The 16,455-nt window shown below is 45.5% G+C and overlaps 1 protein-coding gene across 13 annotated transcripts in view; it reads right to left on the minus strand.

The window, feature by feature from the left end:
* The window catches only part of PTPRT (protein tyrosine phosphatase receptor type T), a 1,092,462-nt gene that overhangs the window by 683,983 nt on the left and 392,024 nt on the right, over positions 1–16,455 (minus strand). For all 13 annotated transcript variants that reach the window (XM_067708176.1, XM_067708171.1, XM_067708175.1 and 10 more), the window contains exon 4: positions 5,886–5,967. In XM_067708176.1, coding sequence (XP_067564277.1) covers positions 5,886–5,967 — 82 coding nt within the window. The remainder of the gene's footprint in view (positions 1–5,885; positions 5,968–16,455) is intronic.

Below are 16,455 nucleotides of genomic sequence, written 5' to 3' on the forward strand. Positions count from 1 at the left end.
CAGCTGCGATTTGCACCCAGCATCTACAGCTCCAGGAATGCAATCATCCCACCTGCTTCAACTCACCAACCTTCGGCCAAGCACAGACGACCTTGGGGCCCAGACCAGCCACCAGCTCGGGGTTTTAAGCATCCCACACTCACTCCCCGCTGAGACCCAGCACCCCCAAAATGGGACCCTGCGGAATGGGGTTAACAGAAAACTGGCTGTGCGTTTGGGGCAAAAAGCCTTGATGTTGGTGACATTTACACTCCTGCAGATGTCAGTACATCATCTGAAGACGTATTATTGTGCCCTTTATCTCGCTCTTTAAACCTGACAGTGCTCAGTAGGAAGCCACACAATTGCGGAGAAAGTGCACTACATACATTATAAACGTGCTGCAGACCGTGGGCTCGGTGACATGGCCCCACAAGGTTGTGATGGGGAAAAAAGAAGTTTAAACAATTCTAAAAGTCAACCTAGGAGCTAGAAACTTTGAAACTGAGTGGAAAATCGTGCTGACATTTATCGTCCACAGCTATAACCGTAGTGGCCCTGCTAATGGCTGACACGGAGACACGGCGGCAGAGGGTAACTATGGCTAAAATATTTGCAGAATAACACAAAAATGTTAAATGGGCCATAAAATATAGATGAGAGGTCTCAGTTTGTAGGAGAAAATAATTTCCATTGAGTATCACACTTATCTTCCGGCCACTGTTTTAGAAGCTGACAGGCAACTGTTTAAAGTCATAACTTCAGCTCAAATCGATCGAGAATACAATTGCAAATCATGCACTAAGCCCCCTGGAACTCTTGGAATACTTAGTGGAATCGCTTATTGATGAACTCTGACCATACCTTAATTTTTAAAAAATGTTTTAGGGAACTGGAGTGGAGAGTTACAAGCCTGAGGACCTAAAGAGGAGGCATTCTTTTAATAGTTTTAAGTTTTTAACAAGCTATGAGTGAAGTCATAAACGCATTAAGGCTGGGGTTGGGGGAAAAGCACTGTCAGGCCAAAGGACAGTTCAGAAGCCACTAGCAGGCTGCGTGACTCGCGATCCCACGAGCAGCCTCCAGGACCCATGCATAGTGGGAACCATGAAAGGTCACACACACCTCCTCCCCAGAATCACACCACCCAGGTGATGAAGCCAGAAACCTAGCAGGGCACCATTTCTGATGCCTCTGGCTCCTACTCTAATCCCATCACTTAGGACCAGTGGGCTCTACCTCCTAAATTCATCTCTAATCTGTCCACTACCTCTCTCCATCTCTAAGCTCTATGTTTCTTCATAGTCTGCTTACCATCTGTTATGGGTTGAACTGTATCCCCCCAAAATTCACGGGTTGCAGCCCTAATGCTCAACAGCTCAGATTGTGACTGTATTTGATGACTGAGACTTTAAAGGGGTGATTATGTTAAAATGAGGCTGTTAGGGCAGGCTCTAACCCAATCTGACTGATGTCCTTATAAGAAAATTTGGACACACAAAGACCACGTGAGGACAAAGTGAGAAGGCGGCCGTCTGCAAACAAAGGAGGGAGCCCACGGACAAAACCAAACCTGCCACCTTCATCTTGGACTTGGGGCCTCCAGGACTGTGAGAAAATAAAATTCTGCTTAAGCCACCCAGTCTGTGTATTTTGTTATAGCAGCCCTAGCTGACTAATATACCATCTGTTATAGACCAGATAATTACCTGATTGTTTTATTTTCAGTCTCTTTCACGTCACTGGAAGCCCATGAGGGCAAAGAATGAATCTGTCCTTACTCACTTCCATGAACCCAGACTAGTGTCTGGCATGGAGCATATATGCTCAGTAAACACGTCGGATGGTGAATCAATGTCTCTCTACTACCTGGTCCAGGATATCATCATCTCTTACATGACTCTAGAACTTTCTTTGTCATAGTTCTCCTGACTTCTTCTCTATTCTCCCTTCAACCCCTCTTCCACATAACAGCCAAAGTAATCTTTTAACAATTAAATGAGATCATATCAATCCCCAGCATAAACCCCTCCAGTGGTGCCTCCCTACACTTAGATTAAAATCTAACCAGTCATGGGGCTTCCCTGGTGGCGCAGTGGTTGAGAATCCGCCTGCCAATGCATGGGACACGGGTTCGAGCCGTGGTCCGGGAAGATCCCACATGCCGCGGAGCAACTACGCCCGTGCGCCACAACTACTGAGCCTGTGCTCTAGAGTCCGCAAGCCACAACTACTGAGCCCGTGTGCCACAACTACTGAAGCCCACGCACCTAGAGCCCATGCTCCATGACAAGAGAAGCCACTGCAATGAGAAGCCCGTGCACCGCAACAAAGAGTAGACCCTGCTTGCCACAACTAGAGAAAGCCCACACACAGCAATGAAGACCCAATGCAGGAAAAAATAAAATTAATTAATTAAAAAAAATTTAACCACTCACAATCTAAAATATGACACAAATGAACTTATCTACAAAACAGAAAGAGACTCACAGACATAGAGAACAGACTTGTGGTTGCCAAGGGGGAGGGGCACGGGGAGGGATGGATTGGAGTCTGGGGTTAGCAGATGCAAACTATTGTATACAGAATGTATAAACAACAAGGTCCTAGTATATAGCACAGGGAACCATATTCAATATCCAGTGATAAACCGTAATGGAAAAGAATATATATATATTAAAAAAATGAAAGTTTGCTGCACAGCAGAAATTAACACAACATTGTAAATCAACTATACTTCAATTAAAAAATAATAAATTACACAGTTTGGTAAGTTAAAAAAAAAAACTAACCACTCACAATGATGTCCAGGGCCCTGCTTCCCTTTCACTCAGAAACACTTTCCCCCATGTTCCCCACGCTCAGGATACTCCGGCAGCATCAAGCGGATCCCACCGGGGCCTCTGCACTTGCCCTTTCCTCTGCCTAGAATGCCCCCTCCCCAGCCCTTCACACAGTGAACTCCTTCTACGACTCAGATCTCAGCTCAGACCACATCTTCAAAGATATCTCCCTGAGGGCTTCCCTGGTGGCGCAGTGGTTGAGAGTCCGCCTGCTGATGCAGGGGACGCGGGTTCGTGCCCCAGTCCGGGAAGATCCCACGTGCCGCGGGCGGCTGGGCCCGTGAGCCATGGCCGCTGAGCCTGCGCGTCCGGAGCCTGTGCTCCGCAACGGGAGAGGCCACAACAGGGAGAGGCCCGCGCACCGCCCCCCCACCACCAAAAAAAAAAAAAAGATATCTCCCTGACCACTTTATCCAGGAAGCCCCTCCACATCCGTCCCTCACATTTACTATATTCACAACACATCGCTATCTGAAATTATATTAGTGACTTACTTAATATTAGTTACTTACTTAATGTCCTTCCTCGCTCTGTCCTTCTGCTAAGTATACAACATGGGAACAAAGACCTACCTATCTTGGTCACTTAAGTATCCTCTGTGTCCAGCAGAAGTTCACGACACATAACTGATGCTCAATAATTGACTCGTTGAAAGAAAGAATGAATAAAAACCCTGGCTGGATATCGACTGAGCATGGGGCCTTGGGGAGGGGCCTTTGCTAGGCCCTGGTCAACCCCACATGACTCACGAGCTATGGATAGAACTCAGGGGACTACAGGCACCACCAGTATTTGCACAGAGAGTTAAATGGAATTTTCCAATTCCAGCCACTTCCACAGAGTTGCACGTTTTGATTTCTAGGAAGTTTTAAGCTGAAGCCTCCTAAGCATCTGAGTTGAACTCAGATGCAGCACATTACACAAGAACACGGCCAGGGTCACCTCTTCCTGAGTTATGTCCCGTGGCCCCTTTGCTGGGTAACTTGCTCTCAGCAATTCCATAACCACGTAATGCACACTCCTCAGCAGGAGGAGTATCACGCTCTCAGAAGAATCCAAAATCCAGAAGCAGCTTCAACAGGAGGAGGATTCCAAGAGGGGCCACGAGACTTCAGGCACGGAAAGGCATTCAGATGCCCTCCAGAGAACCCTCGTCCATGGAGATTTCTCTGAGAGAAGGAAGCATGGGGCTGTGATGGCAAACCACGGACAATGGGTAGAGTTGAGGCAGAGTTGAGGCTGAGACAAGAGACAGATGTCAGGCTGGGTGTCACGGTGGAGGTAAAAATTCCCAGTAGAGGACAGGATTCTGGGATCTCAGGAGAGAGAACCAGGCCAGACTCTTTTAGGAAGAAAGCCCTAGTGCAAGCGTCCAGCACAGGGTAAGCAGCACGCATGCAGCTGGATGCGGCTCTGAGGATGCAATGTGTGCAGGACTTGGGGATTGCTGAAATCCTGTTTCAGAGAGACTGCCTCAACACTGATGGCTGTGCAAGGCTGAGCGTGTGAGGTTAAGTGGATCACAAGTAGACCAGACATCTCCCGACATGGTCTGAGGTCAACAATCATTCTCCAAGGGGCAGCAGATGCTGATTCCCAGGAGTCAAGGGAGGGGAAGACTTAATCCTGGTAAGAGGGACTCATGTGTATACCCAGTACATAAACCCTGCATAGCTGGGGGATTTCTGGGCCCCTCTTCACATAAAGTCTGTTTCAGCAGAGACATTTGCTGGGCATAACTGAATGGACAGATCCACCTGAGAAAATCCCAAAGACTCAGGAAGTAACCCAGAGGGTAGAAACCTTAGGCCAGAGTAATGGAGAATCTAATAGGATCTCAGCATTTCTGAGATGCTGGTTGATTCCTGGGGAGGAGGTTTCCCTTACACAGACACCAAACACAGTTATCCAAAATACCATCTTGCCAAAACCCCTTGGAACTCCTCCCAAATTCCTCCAGAGAAGGTGCTCTAAGACAATGGGTCAAACAATGTCACTGTAGTGCCAGGGGAGGGAAGTGATGTTTGGGGCTCTGATGAATTCACTGTAGCAGAAGTTGAAAGAATCATTCCAATTAAAGCAACACAGATGGGGCAGAAATGAGAAGAGCCTCAAAATGGGAGGCATGAAAGGCATAAAAGCACAGGACATATTACATCTCTTATGGGAACAGCAAACTGCACCAGAGCCCATAGCATGACTCATGGCTCTAATGAAGAAGTAGAGACAACCCTGCTACGAGTTAGTTACCCAGTGGATGCCAAGAAACTAATAGGAGCTTCCGATCTGCAGACACTAACAAACTACTGGGGCTGGCGACTTAACCAGCCCTCCTATGGGGCTGCCATAATCCCCAGGCATATCCCTTTGATTACAATCCCCCCACCAAATGTCTCTGGATATGACGCCATCTCAACTACCTGCACCCAGGACTTGTCCCCTCTGAGATTTAGCGAACCTAGGAAGCACATCTCCCTGCTCAGACACATTCAAATATCTTAGACTAAATACACAAAGAGAAAACTTCCAGGGGAAATTGGCTGGGCTTGGAGGAGTGGAATGCCTTTGAGAACTCTCGACACTGTACCCTAAGTACTAACCACTGTGAGAAATCTCTCCCTATGCCTACACGGAGTTGATGAGGGTATTTAAAATTACTTTTAAAGAATTAATAGCTTCGGGGTACTTTTCCCTGTGAGTGAACAGTGTGCTAATTTGCTCAATGTTTTGGTGGTGTTCTTTTTCTGAGACAATTGCACAGGATTCTATCCAAAGCCCTCTAATTCTTCCACTTCAGTGGTCTGAATCCCGCTAACAAACAATCAGGACTTTAGACTCCCTTAATAGACAGATTCAAAGAAAGATGTTTTGCCGCTCTCTGCAAAGTCCTGGAGGTGCTGCCTACAGGCAGCAAAATTATGGATTTATTCAGGACTGATTGCATTGAGTATGTAAGAGAGTGAGAGAGGTTTGTGAGCTGAATGAATAGGGGGGGACTGCAGCCTCCAAGCTACCCAGTCTGGCATGGAGCCAGGCTGTGTTAGGATGAGGGGAGAGACTTACTGCATGGATGGGCAAGGACCCGGACCTCGTCCACAGCGATGTAGCCAGGATGACCCTTCAGAGAGACGGATTCAAATATCACCTGCAACACACAAGGCAGGAGTCAATTTCGCAGAAGTGGTTGTAGGAATTCATCACAGCTGCCCAGCCCCCAAACAATTTATGTTTCAGCTTCCCACTAGAACTACCAAAAGACGTCTTATATTAGGCTAGGATGCTACCCCGGCAATTGACGTGGATTTTCAAAATAAGGTAAAAAGACCACATTCCGGTGACTAGCAAAAGAATAACCAGCCACATGGAACATTTCTAACGGTTTTCACAACTAACACTGGGTTGCGGGGAAAACAACCCAAATGTGGCCTGGAAACCCCGATCTGCACCTTTTTCATTGTTGTTTCAGGGAAAGCACAAAGAAGAATGACTTCTGAATATCTCAACTTTCTTACGAAGGATGAGGGAGAAGCCACCATAAGCCAAGGAGGGTTTACCTTAATTTAATTCCACATCTCCAAGGAATACAGTCCATCTGAATTACCTAATAACACCTCTTGAAAATAAGCCCCAGGCACCACTGTTGGTATCCGGGAATCCAAGGGCAACAAGTTCTTTGAATCCTCCATTCTGACTCCCACTCAAACTGCTGATTTCAGTAAACAGCTTTCCTTGTCACCCACCATCCACCTTCACAAAGGAGATGTGACTATCTGTGTGGACAGCATGACCAATGCCCTTGACCTCCCTAATTCCAATGGCCTCGTCTTCCAATCAGCTTCAGCCACATGCTCACACTTGTCCTCCACTCCACAAACTGGAATTTTCAGTGTATTTTGGCACAGACCGCTACCACGCACTCCTTTCCCAACTTACCCCTCTTAAACCTGCTTCTGCAGTGCATATGGTACCCTGGATCTCAACTTTTCTAGAGACTGTATGCTGCACGGACCTCCCGGTATTCTCAACAAACCCAGGGTTCCCCCACTCTGTTGACTCATCACCCATACCACTCTCACCAAAAGCCCCAGTTCCACATTTCAGTGTTGGCAACTCTATTGCAAAAGTGCCTTCTCCACTCCTATACCCCACACAAATGTTCCCCTTTCAACATCACCTACCCAATCCCTGCAAGATACCCACATCACATCTCTAAGAGGCAAGAGGACTACAGAGGGGCTGACTTCTAACTTCCTACCCATCAACCTAATCTTCATGGGTCAGATGACTACACACCAACCACTGCCCCCTCTCTGCAAGGCACACCCCAGCGCCCTTGACCTCTACCTTTGCTGCATTTTCCAGCTTCTTGGTTCTCTCTCTCTCTAACATATCTCCGAATCCTCCCTTTTATTCCTGACTCTGACAAACATAAACGCTTGGATTTTCTCTTACTCTTTAAAAGCTACCCTCTGGCAGCAGTTGTATTTATAGCCCAATTGTGTTTCAATCACATTTAAAATTCTCAATAGTTTTAATTACACTCACTCTACACTCCCCTACTTCCCAGTGCAAAACTTCAACCCCTGTCACCTGGACTTTGTCCTCAGCAGTTCCCCCAACACTGATTGCATGGCAGACACCAGTAATCTTACTAGGGCTCTTACTGCTTAAATCCAATACACATATTTCAATCGTTATCTTACTTTAAGAAGGAAAACAGTATAGGGCTTAGGATCTGGGTCAGAATGCCTGGGCTCTAGTCCTGGTTGTTCCACCTTGTATGTGTACACCTTGAGCAAGTTACCTTACTGCTCTGTGCCTCGGTTTCCTCATCTGTAATTATAGTGTCTACCTCACTGGGTAATGATTCAGGTGAAAGGAGCTAATACACCACTTAGAACTATATGTGGCACATGGTAGGTTCTCAGCAAATGATTCCTATACTTATTCTTCATACTTGACCATTTTCCTACAATTATTGATGTTCATAGCTTCTCCCTCTCTGGGTTTCTCTTCTATTTCGGGTCAGGCGACACTTTACTCTCATGGCTCTTCTCATCAATCTGTGTCTATTCTACCACTGGTTTCTTTGTAAGCACTTCTCCTATACCCACTCTTCAAATGTGGGCTTCTTCTATTCATTTCTGTAAACTGAAAACACTCTTCCGTCAATGGCTATCAATCCACTGATAATTCCCAAGCCCAGATCTCCATTCTAGACCTTTCACCTGAATGTGGGTCTCACTTATCCAGCTCACAGATCTGTATTTCCACCTAGATATCACATAGATCCTCCAACACAATCTGTATACAACAGACTTGAGCTGTCTCCCTCACTGCCCAATGGGCCATCCTTCCTGAACGATGGACCTCAGTGGGTTGCCCCATCCAGTCATTGAAAACTGAGATGCAGACATCTGCCTGGGCTTCTCCGTCTGCCCCACTCCTCCCATCCTTTTTTTTTTTTTTTCTTTTGACTCTGTCTTAGTATTTCTCCTATCTGTCCATGTCTTTCCATCACTGCTGTTAAGGTGAACCATATGAAGCAACCATCCTGTAGATCGAAACCAGCTGGGTATTAATGCCATTGCTCTGGTTCAAATCTTCATCACTTTTCACCTCTATCATCTCAACAGCCAACCAAATAGACCCTCTCTCTCCTGTCTTTTACTCCTCAGTCCAAGCTGTGGATGGAATGTAGGTGGGTGATAAGATCAACAGAAAAACCCCCATGTGGAATCTTTTTGTGGTCCATGTGGTCACTTCAGGTTAGTGGATTCAGAGGCCAGGGGTGTCAGTGAGGTCCAGAGCTCTACAGCTGTAACAAGTGAGCAGGGAAATGGTGGAAAGGGTGGTGATGGCTGTGAAGAGGCAGCCTCCTTGGGTGGTAAGATCTATCACTAAGGCAACACACTGCTGCCTGGGAATTATGTACAGTGACTTGGCGCTGACAGTCACATCAAACATAGAGCAGCTGGCACCAGCATGACAATCACTCCAGAAGAGGGGTTTACTAAGATAGCAGGGTCCTTACGAGAGATTGAACAAACAAAATTGTGCAGAGGGTAGGGGGAAAGTTTGTAGAAATAAAAGTGTGATAGCTGCCTCATCCTGCAGAAGGAAGTCAACAGAAGACCTTCCGATAAAGAATTACGTATCTAATTATATTTTTAATAATTCAAAGGAATCCAAAAGCAAAGTCCATAGGAAAAAATAAAAGGAAAACACACCAAACACAGAAAAACATTTAAAAGAAATAGCATAAAAGCATTCAAATTGCATAGTAAAAATGATAAAAGAAAAAATTTCTATTGTGACAATAAATATAAATAGGTTAAAATAGAGAAAAGCTCTCAGACTGTCTAAATAAACCATGCCTAATCGTATGCTATAAGATAAACACCTAATATAGAATGACTCAGTAACCTTAAAAATAACAAGTTGAACGAAGACATAATAGGTAAATGCAAATAAACAGAAAATAGTTGTTGTAAACATAATGCAAAAGCATCAAAGTAGAATTTAAACCAAAAAGAAATACAAAAATCATTAAGTGGACTAAAATCGTCATTAAAAAAAAATGCGTGAGTCAATAGATTTAAAAGGAGAAAATGATGGGAAAAAACCCCAGCATCTGAAGATTTTAACACTTGTGTCTTAGACTCTGACCAAACAGGAAAAAATATCAAGTATGTATCTAATATGAGTAATAATGCATTTACTAAAGAAATATAAAGAGAGAATAAAATTTCTGTTCAAATGCTCATGGATTATTTACACAAAGATCATATAATAAACTAATGTATAGCTTCAATAAATCCTTCAAAGATGAAACCATACAGGTTTGGGTCTATACATTTCCTAACTGAATTCCCTGAAGCAATAAATTAATGACAAAAGCTTAAAAATCAATTTCTTAAAGTTGAAATATTGTATATTTCTTAAATACATAATAACTATAATATCAAAGTATGTTTTATATGTTAACAAAAGTCTGAATAAAACAAAATTAAAAGTCAAATGGCAAGTTGAGAACAATATCTGTAATATCAATATATATGCCAGCTAAAAGATAAATATCATGTTTTGTGTAAACAATTCTTGAGAATCAACAAAACAAACTCTCCAAAAGAAAAATCAGCAAGTGAGTTCAGCATGTAATTCACAAAAGATGAAGTAGGATTGGCAATGATTTATGAATGTAATCTTTTTAATGACATTAGAGAGATTACAGCAGTTGAATGTTTTCTTCTTTACACTTTTCTAGATTTTCCAAATTTTCTGCAATAAGAATGAGCTCCTTTATATTTACAATAAAAGATAAGTGCTTTGAGGTGCATTACATTTTCATCTCTCTCTGCATGTTATACTATCCCTGTGTTAGCTATGTACCACAGTACAATTAACTCTACTATAGCAACTATCACACCAGATTGTAATTGCTTGTCCATGAATTATTTCATTCTCTAAACTCTAAACCTATTGGGAACAGGAAGAGTGTCTCATTCATTCATATTTATAGAGACTCTCTTCTGTACCAAGCACTGAGGCACATGCTGGGGCTATAAAAGTGAACAAGAAGGTTAGGGGTCAAGCCCTGATAAACTTTACATTTTACGAATGGAAATGGAAATTAAAAAGAAAAATATGGAAAATTAAATTCAATTTTGTGATTGGTATTATGAAGGAAATAAACAAAATGTTGTGATTAAGAGTAACTAAGCGGGAGAGGGTCTACTTTACTTAGAGTGGTCAGAAGAGAACTCTAAGGAGGTATTATTATGAGTAGACCGGAAGGATGAAATTGGCAAGTCCAGGAAGTGGTGGTAGGACACGCAAAGGCCATGAGGCAGGAGAGAACTCAGGGATGATCTGGGAACATGAGAATGAGATCCTGGTGTGGCTGGGATATAGTGAATAAGCTAGAGAAGCACAAGGCACGGCTGCAATGTTAGTTGAGGGTCAGATGACATGAGTCCTACACGACCTAGTGTGGAGCTTGAATTTTCTGCTGTTAGTGAACCATTTAAAGCAGGAAAGTGACATAATCTAATTTACATTCTGAAAAGATCATTCTGGCTGTTCTGTGGAAATTGACTTGGGGGTAGGGGGCACTTGAGCAAAAATGAAACAAACAGACCTAACAGTTGGCTATAGTAGTGACCCAATCAAACGATGAGTATGGCTTGGACAATGCTGTTGGCCATGAAGAATAAAGACGTTGATGGTTTGAGAGATATTTTCAAGGTAGAGATGAAAATAATTGCTGTTAGATTAAGAGGGGAAGAGTGAAGAAAAGAAAAAATGTAATGAGGACTCTTCAATTTAAGGCTTGAGCTTCTAGGCTGATTCTGGTGTCACTTATTGACACGAGGAAGATGAACGTGTGTGTCTGGGCACACAGGCAGGGCTACATCACGATTTCTTTTGGTCATGTTAAATTCGAGATGCCAATTAAACATCTTAACGGATATACTGAGTAGGAAGCTGGCATTATATTCTGAAGCTCATGGATGATCTGGGACCAGAGCTACAAATGTGATAGCTTTGGCATCTAATGTCATTTAAAGCTATAGAACTAGATGAGGTCACCTTGGAAGACAGAGTAGACAGTTCAGAGAAAGGACTAGGGCCTAAGGCCAAGCGCAGAAAGCCCAACAGTGGATTTCTTAGGATGGTAGAGATTGCTTTTAGGTAGAGAGGAATGTGTCAGGGAAATAGCATCAAATACAAGGGAATGAGGGACTGATGAAATCAAATTCTAGAAGGGACAGAAGTCAATTGGGGTCAGGATACTGGCAGAGGTATCAGTATTGAACAGAGGGGCACATCATCAACTAAGACTGAATAATAATAAAAATAGAGAAATAAAACCACAATAATAAAGGTCAACCACATTAACCTTTTATTAGTAGGTAGTCTCAGTCTAGCCTCTCAACAACCCTAAGAAGTGGGGCAAACTAAGCTACCAAAGCTCAGAAAGGAAAACAGAGGTGGATCGAGGACTGAGGCCCCAGTCTCCTGGCTCACAGCCATGTCCATCACTGGACTTCAATGAAAAGCAGCCCTACTCTCATTTAACCAAAACACTTGGTTAAGCAGAGTTCTGACTTTTTCCCAGTTAATCAAAGTCCAACTCTATTAAACTCTTCTGACACCCTGTTTCTCACACTATTACTCAGTATCTAACCTAGATCATTATTATTAACAAATATTCCATGAACGAACCCAAGGCTGGTCATGAGAGAATGGATGTATGATAGTGAAACATACATTTGTTCACCGCTCTCTCTCCTTCCTGTTGCAGAAATAAGGATTCTATAATGAGACAGAGAATCTTTTATTTATCAGAATTCCTCTGGGGAATTTTTTTCTGTAACGCACTGGGGTAGGTGAGTCTTGGGTTTCTCAAATATGAGTAATATTCTGTAAGAAACAAGGGGAAGAAGGTACTGTTTTTTCATGAAATGAATGCATAATTGTAAAATGCTTACAATACGTATAGTAACACACTGATGACTGTTACTATTACTGCCCTTTCTCTGGGCAGAGTGATGGGAGATGAGAAGGAAAATTCAAGGGAATGGTGGGAGAGGAAGAAAGTAATGGGCTTCCCAATGAGACTACCCCTTGTGCCCTCATCCCAAGTTTCCACTAAAATTCCTACACTCAACAGACTCTGATGTGAGTGATGACAGGTGGGAACTGGTAGGGGCTGGGCTTTGGGTCCATGTGGAGGTACACGGAAATTAAGAGGCACAGGTGGTTGCAGGTGCCACGGCGGTTGGGGAGGTGGAGGGGAGAGAGCGCAGAAGCATGGGGAAGGAGACGGTGACAACCCCCAGAATCGTTGATGAAGGCTCCGGACTCACAAGACATTAGAATTAGGATCCACGGTATGTTTACAACAAAAGGCAGGTCCTGGATGCAGCTGAGAATAAAGCACCTCCCAGAACAGATGGGGAATATCCTCCCCATCACTGCCAGACTGCTCAGAGCAGAGTGCTCGCAAAACCTACAGGAGCCAAGAGGGTCCTGTTCTTGGCATGCAACTCCAGAGACAGAGTTGTTTTTTTTTTTTAAAGTCATGCAAACTGCCATGAGATAGAGCCCTCAGTGGCATGAGAGTAGAAGGTCACAAGGCTGGGGGTATCAGGAACAGTGCCAGGGAGTCCACCATTCTTCCCCAGAAAGAAAAGGAAGGAAGGCCCACGATGGACGGGCTTGGATCTTCAAGGGCCCACCTGGACTCACCTGCTGAGGCCTGTCCCCTGAACACTCACAATGGGGCTGACTCCGAGGCCCACATGCAACCTCCTGGGCAAGCTGCTTGCTTCCAGAAACAAGGGCCAACCCTGGGGAGCACAATGCTAGGCACCAGAGAGGGAGATCTCAGATGGTGGCTAGAACGTGCCACCGAAAGATTATGGGATGGTGGGCCTTAGCCACGGAGAAGCAGTGGGTACTGGGGTTAAGTTGGCAGGGTCAGCCTCTAGCAATTACATATAGCCCCCAAACCCTAAACACCCCCTTATCCATGCTGCATGCTTTATAGTTCTGAACGAGATCCTGGTAATGCCCATTACTGCTGGGGTTCTGAATGGGAATCTGGCAATGCAAATGACTGCTAGGATTCATGGTTCAAGTTTCTGACCACGAGGAGCTTCTGTGTGAAGCCACAGGGCAGGGCACTACGGAACACTGTTAGAGAAGTCAGGTTTGGCTGCAGCAAGAGGCTGCAAGGGCAGCTCACAGGGAAGCAGCACAACCAGGGACATCCAGGAGAGATGTGAGGGCCCCCCTGGATTCTCACTGCTGATAAAAAAGGAAGAAGCCCACTCAAACAAACACAACAGCAGAACAGAGCATTGTCTTGTGGGGTTCAGGAAAAGCAGCTGTTACAGCTACAGCTCAGCCCCTGGGGCTAGGTTCCCAGCCGACCAAGTTCTGGGGAATGTGGACCACTGGAGTCCTCTCTTCCCTTCTGGTCAGAAAGCGCCCCAGAAGACATCTGCAGCTTCGGGTGGAGATGCTTATCCCATCAATGTGCTTCTGGTCCTGGTTAGGAAGACCTACCAGCTCCAGTTCCTGGGGACAGACACCACAAAGGGACAGGGTGATGTCAAGACCCTCAGTGATAGAAAGACCTGCCCAGGTGTTCTGAGGTGAAGGAGAATGGTCATCTCCAAGCAAAGCACACTCGTAAGGAAACCAAGGCCCTTGAGGAATGCGAGCCAGGAATGGGAGATGAGCCAGAGGAGTGAGTGAAGAACTGTGAGAAGGAAGGGAGCTCTAGTTGACAGGGAGTAGCGAGGGCGGGGTGGAGGGGGCCAGAAGAAGGCCACCCCGTGATGCTCCACGTCAGGGTATGGAGGCAGGGACACTGGGGTGCCGGGACTGGAGCAGAAGGCCTGGGCTGGGAACCCCAACTTCCCTGCAGGACAGCCTTCAACCCCAAGGTTGCCATGTGTCCCTGCTGTCAACTGCACATCCCCCAACCCCTAGACCTTTAGAGACCTCCTGGTTTGGGGAAGTGGGGCTTGCGTGGAAAGACACAAACCTCTCCCGGCACAGGAGCTGCTGGGCAAAGCCAGGAAGTCACATCCCAAGAGAGGCTCAGAGATGAGTCACCCTCATCCCCTCCACAAAAGGCAGGCTGTGTGCCTGTTTGGGGGAGGGTGTCGATATGTCAGGACACGGTTTAAGGGGCCTGGCATCTTAGGCTCACCACTGAAGTCCTCAAGCAGAGAATTTGTAGAGCAAAAGTTTCAAGGAGCTGCAAACACCTTCTCAAAAGGTAAGAGAGAGAAAAATGCTGGCTCACCAGCACTCCTCTTCGGAAGAGGACCACATATATTTTCATGGTGAGGGTGGGGAAGGGGCTTCTTGGGGTGAAATCAATAGAGATGCTCTTCCCCACACCAGCCCCAGGAGGCCTGCCTAAGACAAGGAGTGCTCGCTGCTTAGCGGGCAGGGGTGGTGGGTGAATGAAAGAGGAGTCGGGGTGGAGTCTGAAGGAGGTAAAGTGGCCCCCCTCCCTGTGGTGCCCCCTCCCGAATTGTGCAAGAAGTTACCAAACCCACAGAGCGCCAGATGCCAGAGGGACTCCTGAGAAAGGGACTGGGCTTCGAGTCCAGTTAAGTCCAAGTCAGGTGAGTCTTAAATTTCAGAGGTCTACAGAGCTGAATAAAAGGTAATTTCACTGAGGCAGGTGATGGAGAATAGAGAGAACAAGCGGCTGCACGACTAAAGTTCTTTTATTTTTTTAAATATTGGGACAGAAAAGTTTGGAATCATTAAAAAACATGAAATAGAATTAACATCACCTGGAAAGGGGCAGCCATCTGCAGTACGGCTTCAGCGGTACTGGAAGAGCCCTTGCTCTCCTGCGAAGAGGCAGGCGAGGGGTGGACAGTGGGGGGAACATGCTCATCCCAGGCCCTGCTGCCGGCCTGGGGCCAGAGAGCCCACTAATAAGAAAGATGAAATGTCAGTGCTTATTACAGAGCTACAAGTCAATTTTAGGACTGTGAAATACGACTTTAATAAATGAATACATAAGCCATCAGGGTCTGAAGCCCAGCAGTGCTGAGAACCGAAATGGTACTTAGTCCACAGAATCATGCATGCAGAGCCAGAGCTTGGGGTCTGGTGAATTTTAAAATGCATTTGGCAAGTGTCTTTGAATCTCCTGATGGGCCCCTTTTTCTCTCCCCTGATATATGTGTGGGTGGTGCCCCTGCATCTGTGGCAGGTTTGGGAACAGGCCGGTACGTGTGCACTCGTGTGTGCTCCCGTGTGTATGGCCGAGGGACTATCTGTTACTGGCTGTGTGTGTGTCTGAAAGACACACGTGTCTTTTCTAAACCGCTGCTCTCAGTGTATTAGTGGCTTTTTCACCACAAAGCTAAGAGCAGAGAAAATGGAATGGAATGACGCTGCAGTGCCCAACAGACTGGAAATCAGAACATTCTCCCCGATGAGGCTGCTTAGGACAGAGATGGCTCAGAGCTCAACCACAGCAGTATTTCTTTAAAGAAGGCCTCCCTCCTCCATCCTGTTTGTCTGTTCTTCTCTCTTCCTCCTCCCTTCCTTCCAATAACTGCTGAGGCCCACTGCAAGCCTGATATGATGTTATATATATACTATCTCATTTAATCCACATAAGAACCCTTCATTGGACCCACTGACATCTCTATTTTACAAACCAGAGAACTGTGATTCAGAATAATGATGGGATAGACCCAACATCGCACAGCTAGCGAACGGAAGATTCTCAGAAGGGGCATGCTTTTTTCCCTAAAAGCAGGAAACTCAGCTTGGAGCAGAGGATTGGAGCTTGGAGCAGGCAGGATTACGGGGACCTCAATTGACCAATAATATCCCCTTCTCTGGAACACAGGACATGTTGCTACCCAATACAGGAGTTACTGTCAGATAAATGAGTGGCAATATGCTTACCACAGAGCTGGGACGTAAGAGATGCCTAAGAAATGTCCTTTTTTCCCTCTATACCCCATCGAAGAGCATAGCCAACCATAGGTCTATCCCTCTCTGGGGTCACTTTTCCTGCTCTTTCCACTTGCACCTGTGGCCCCATCCTGTATCCATTTGCATCAGACCCTAGGTAGGG

This window comes from Pseudorca crassidens, chromosome 15 (genome assembly GCF_039906515.1).
Source record: "Pseudorca crassidens isolate mPseCra1 chromosome 15, mPseCra1.hap1, whole genome shotgun sequence".
NCBI classification, from domain to species: domain Eukaryota; kingdom Metazoa; phylum Chordata; class Mammalia; order Artiodactyla; family Delphinidae; genus Pseudorca; species Pseudorca crassidens.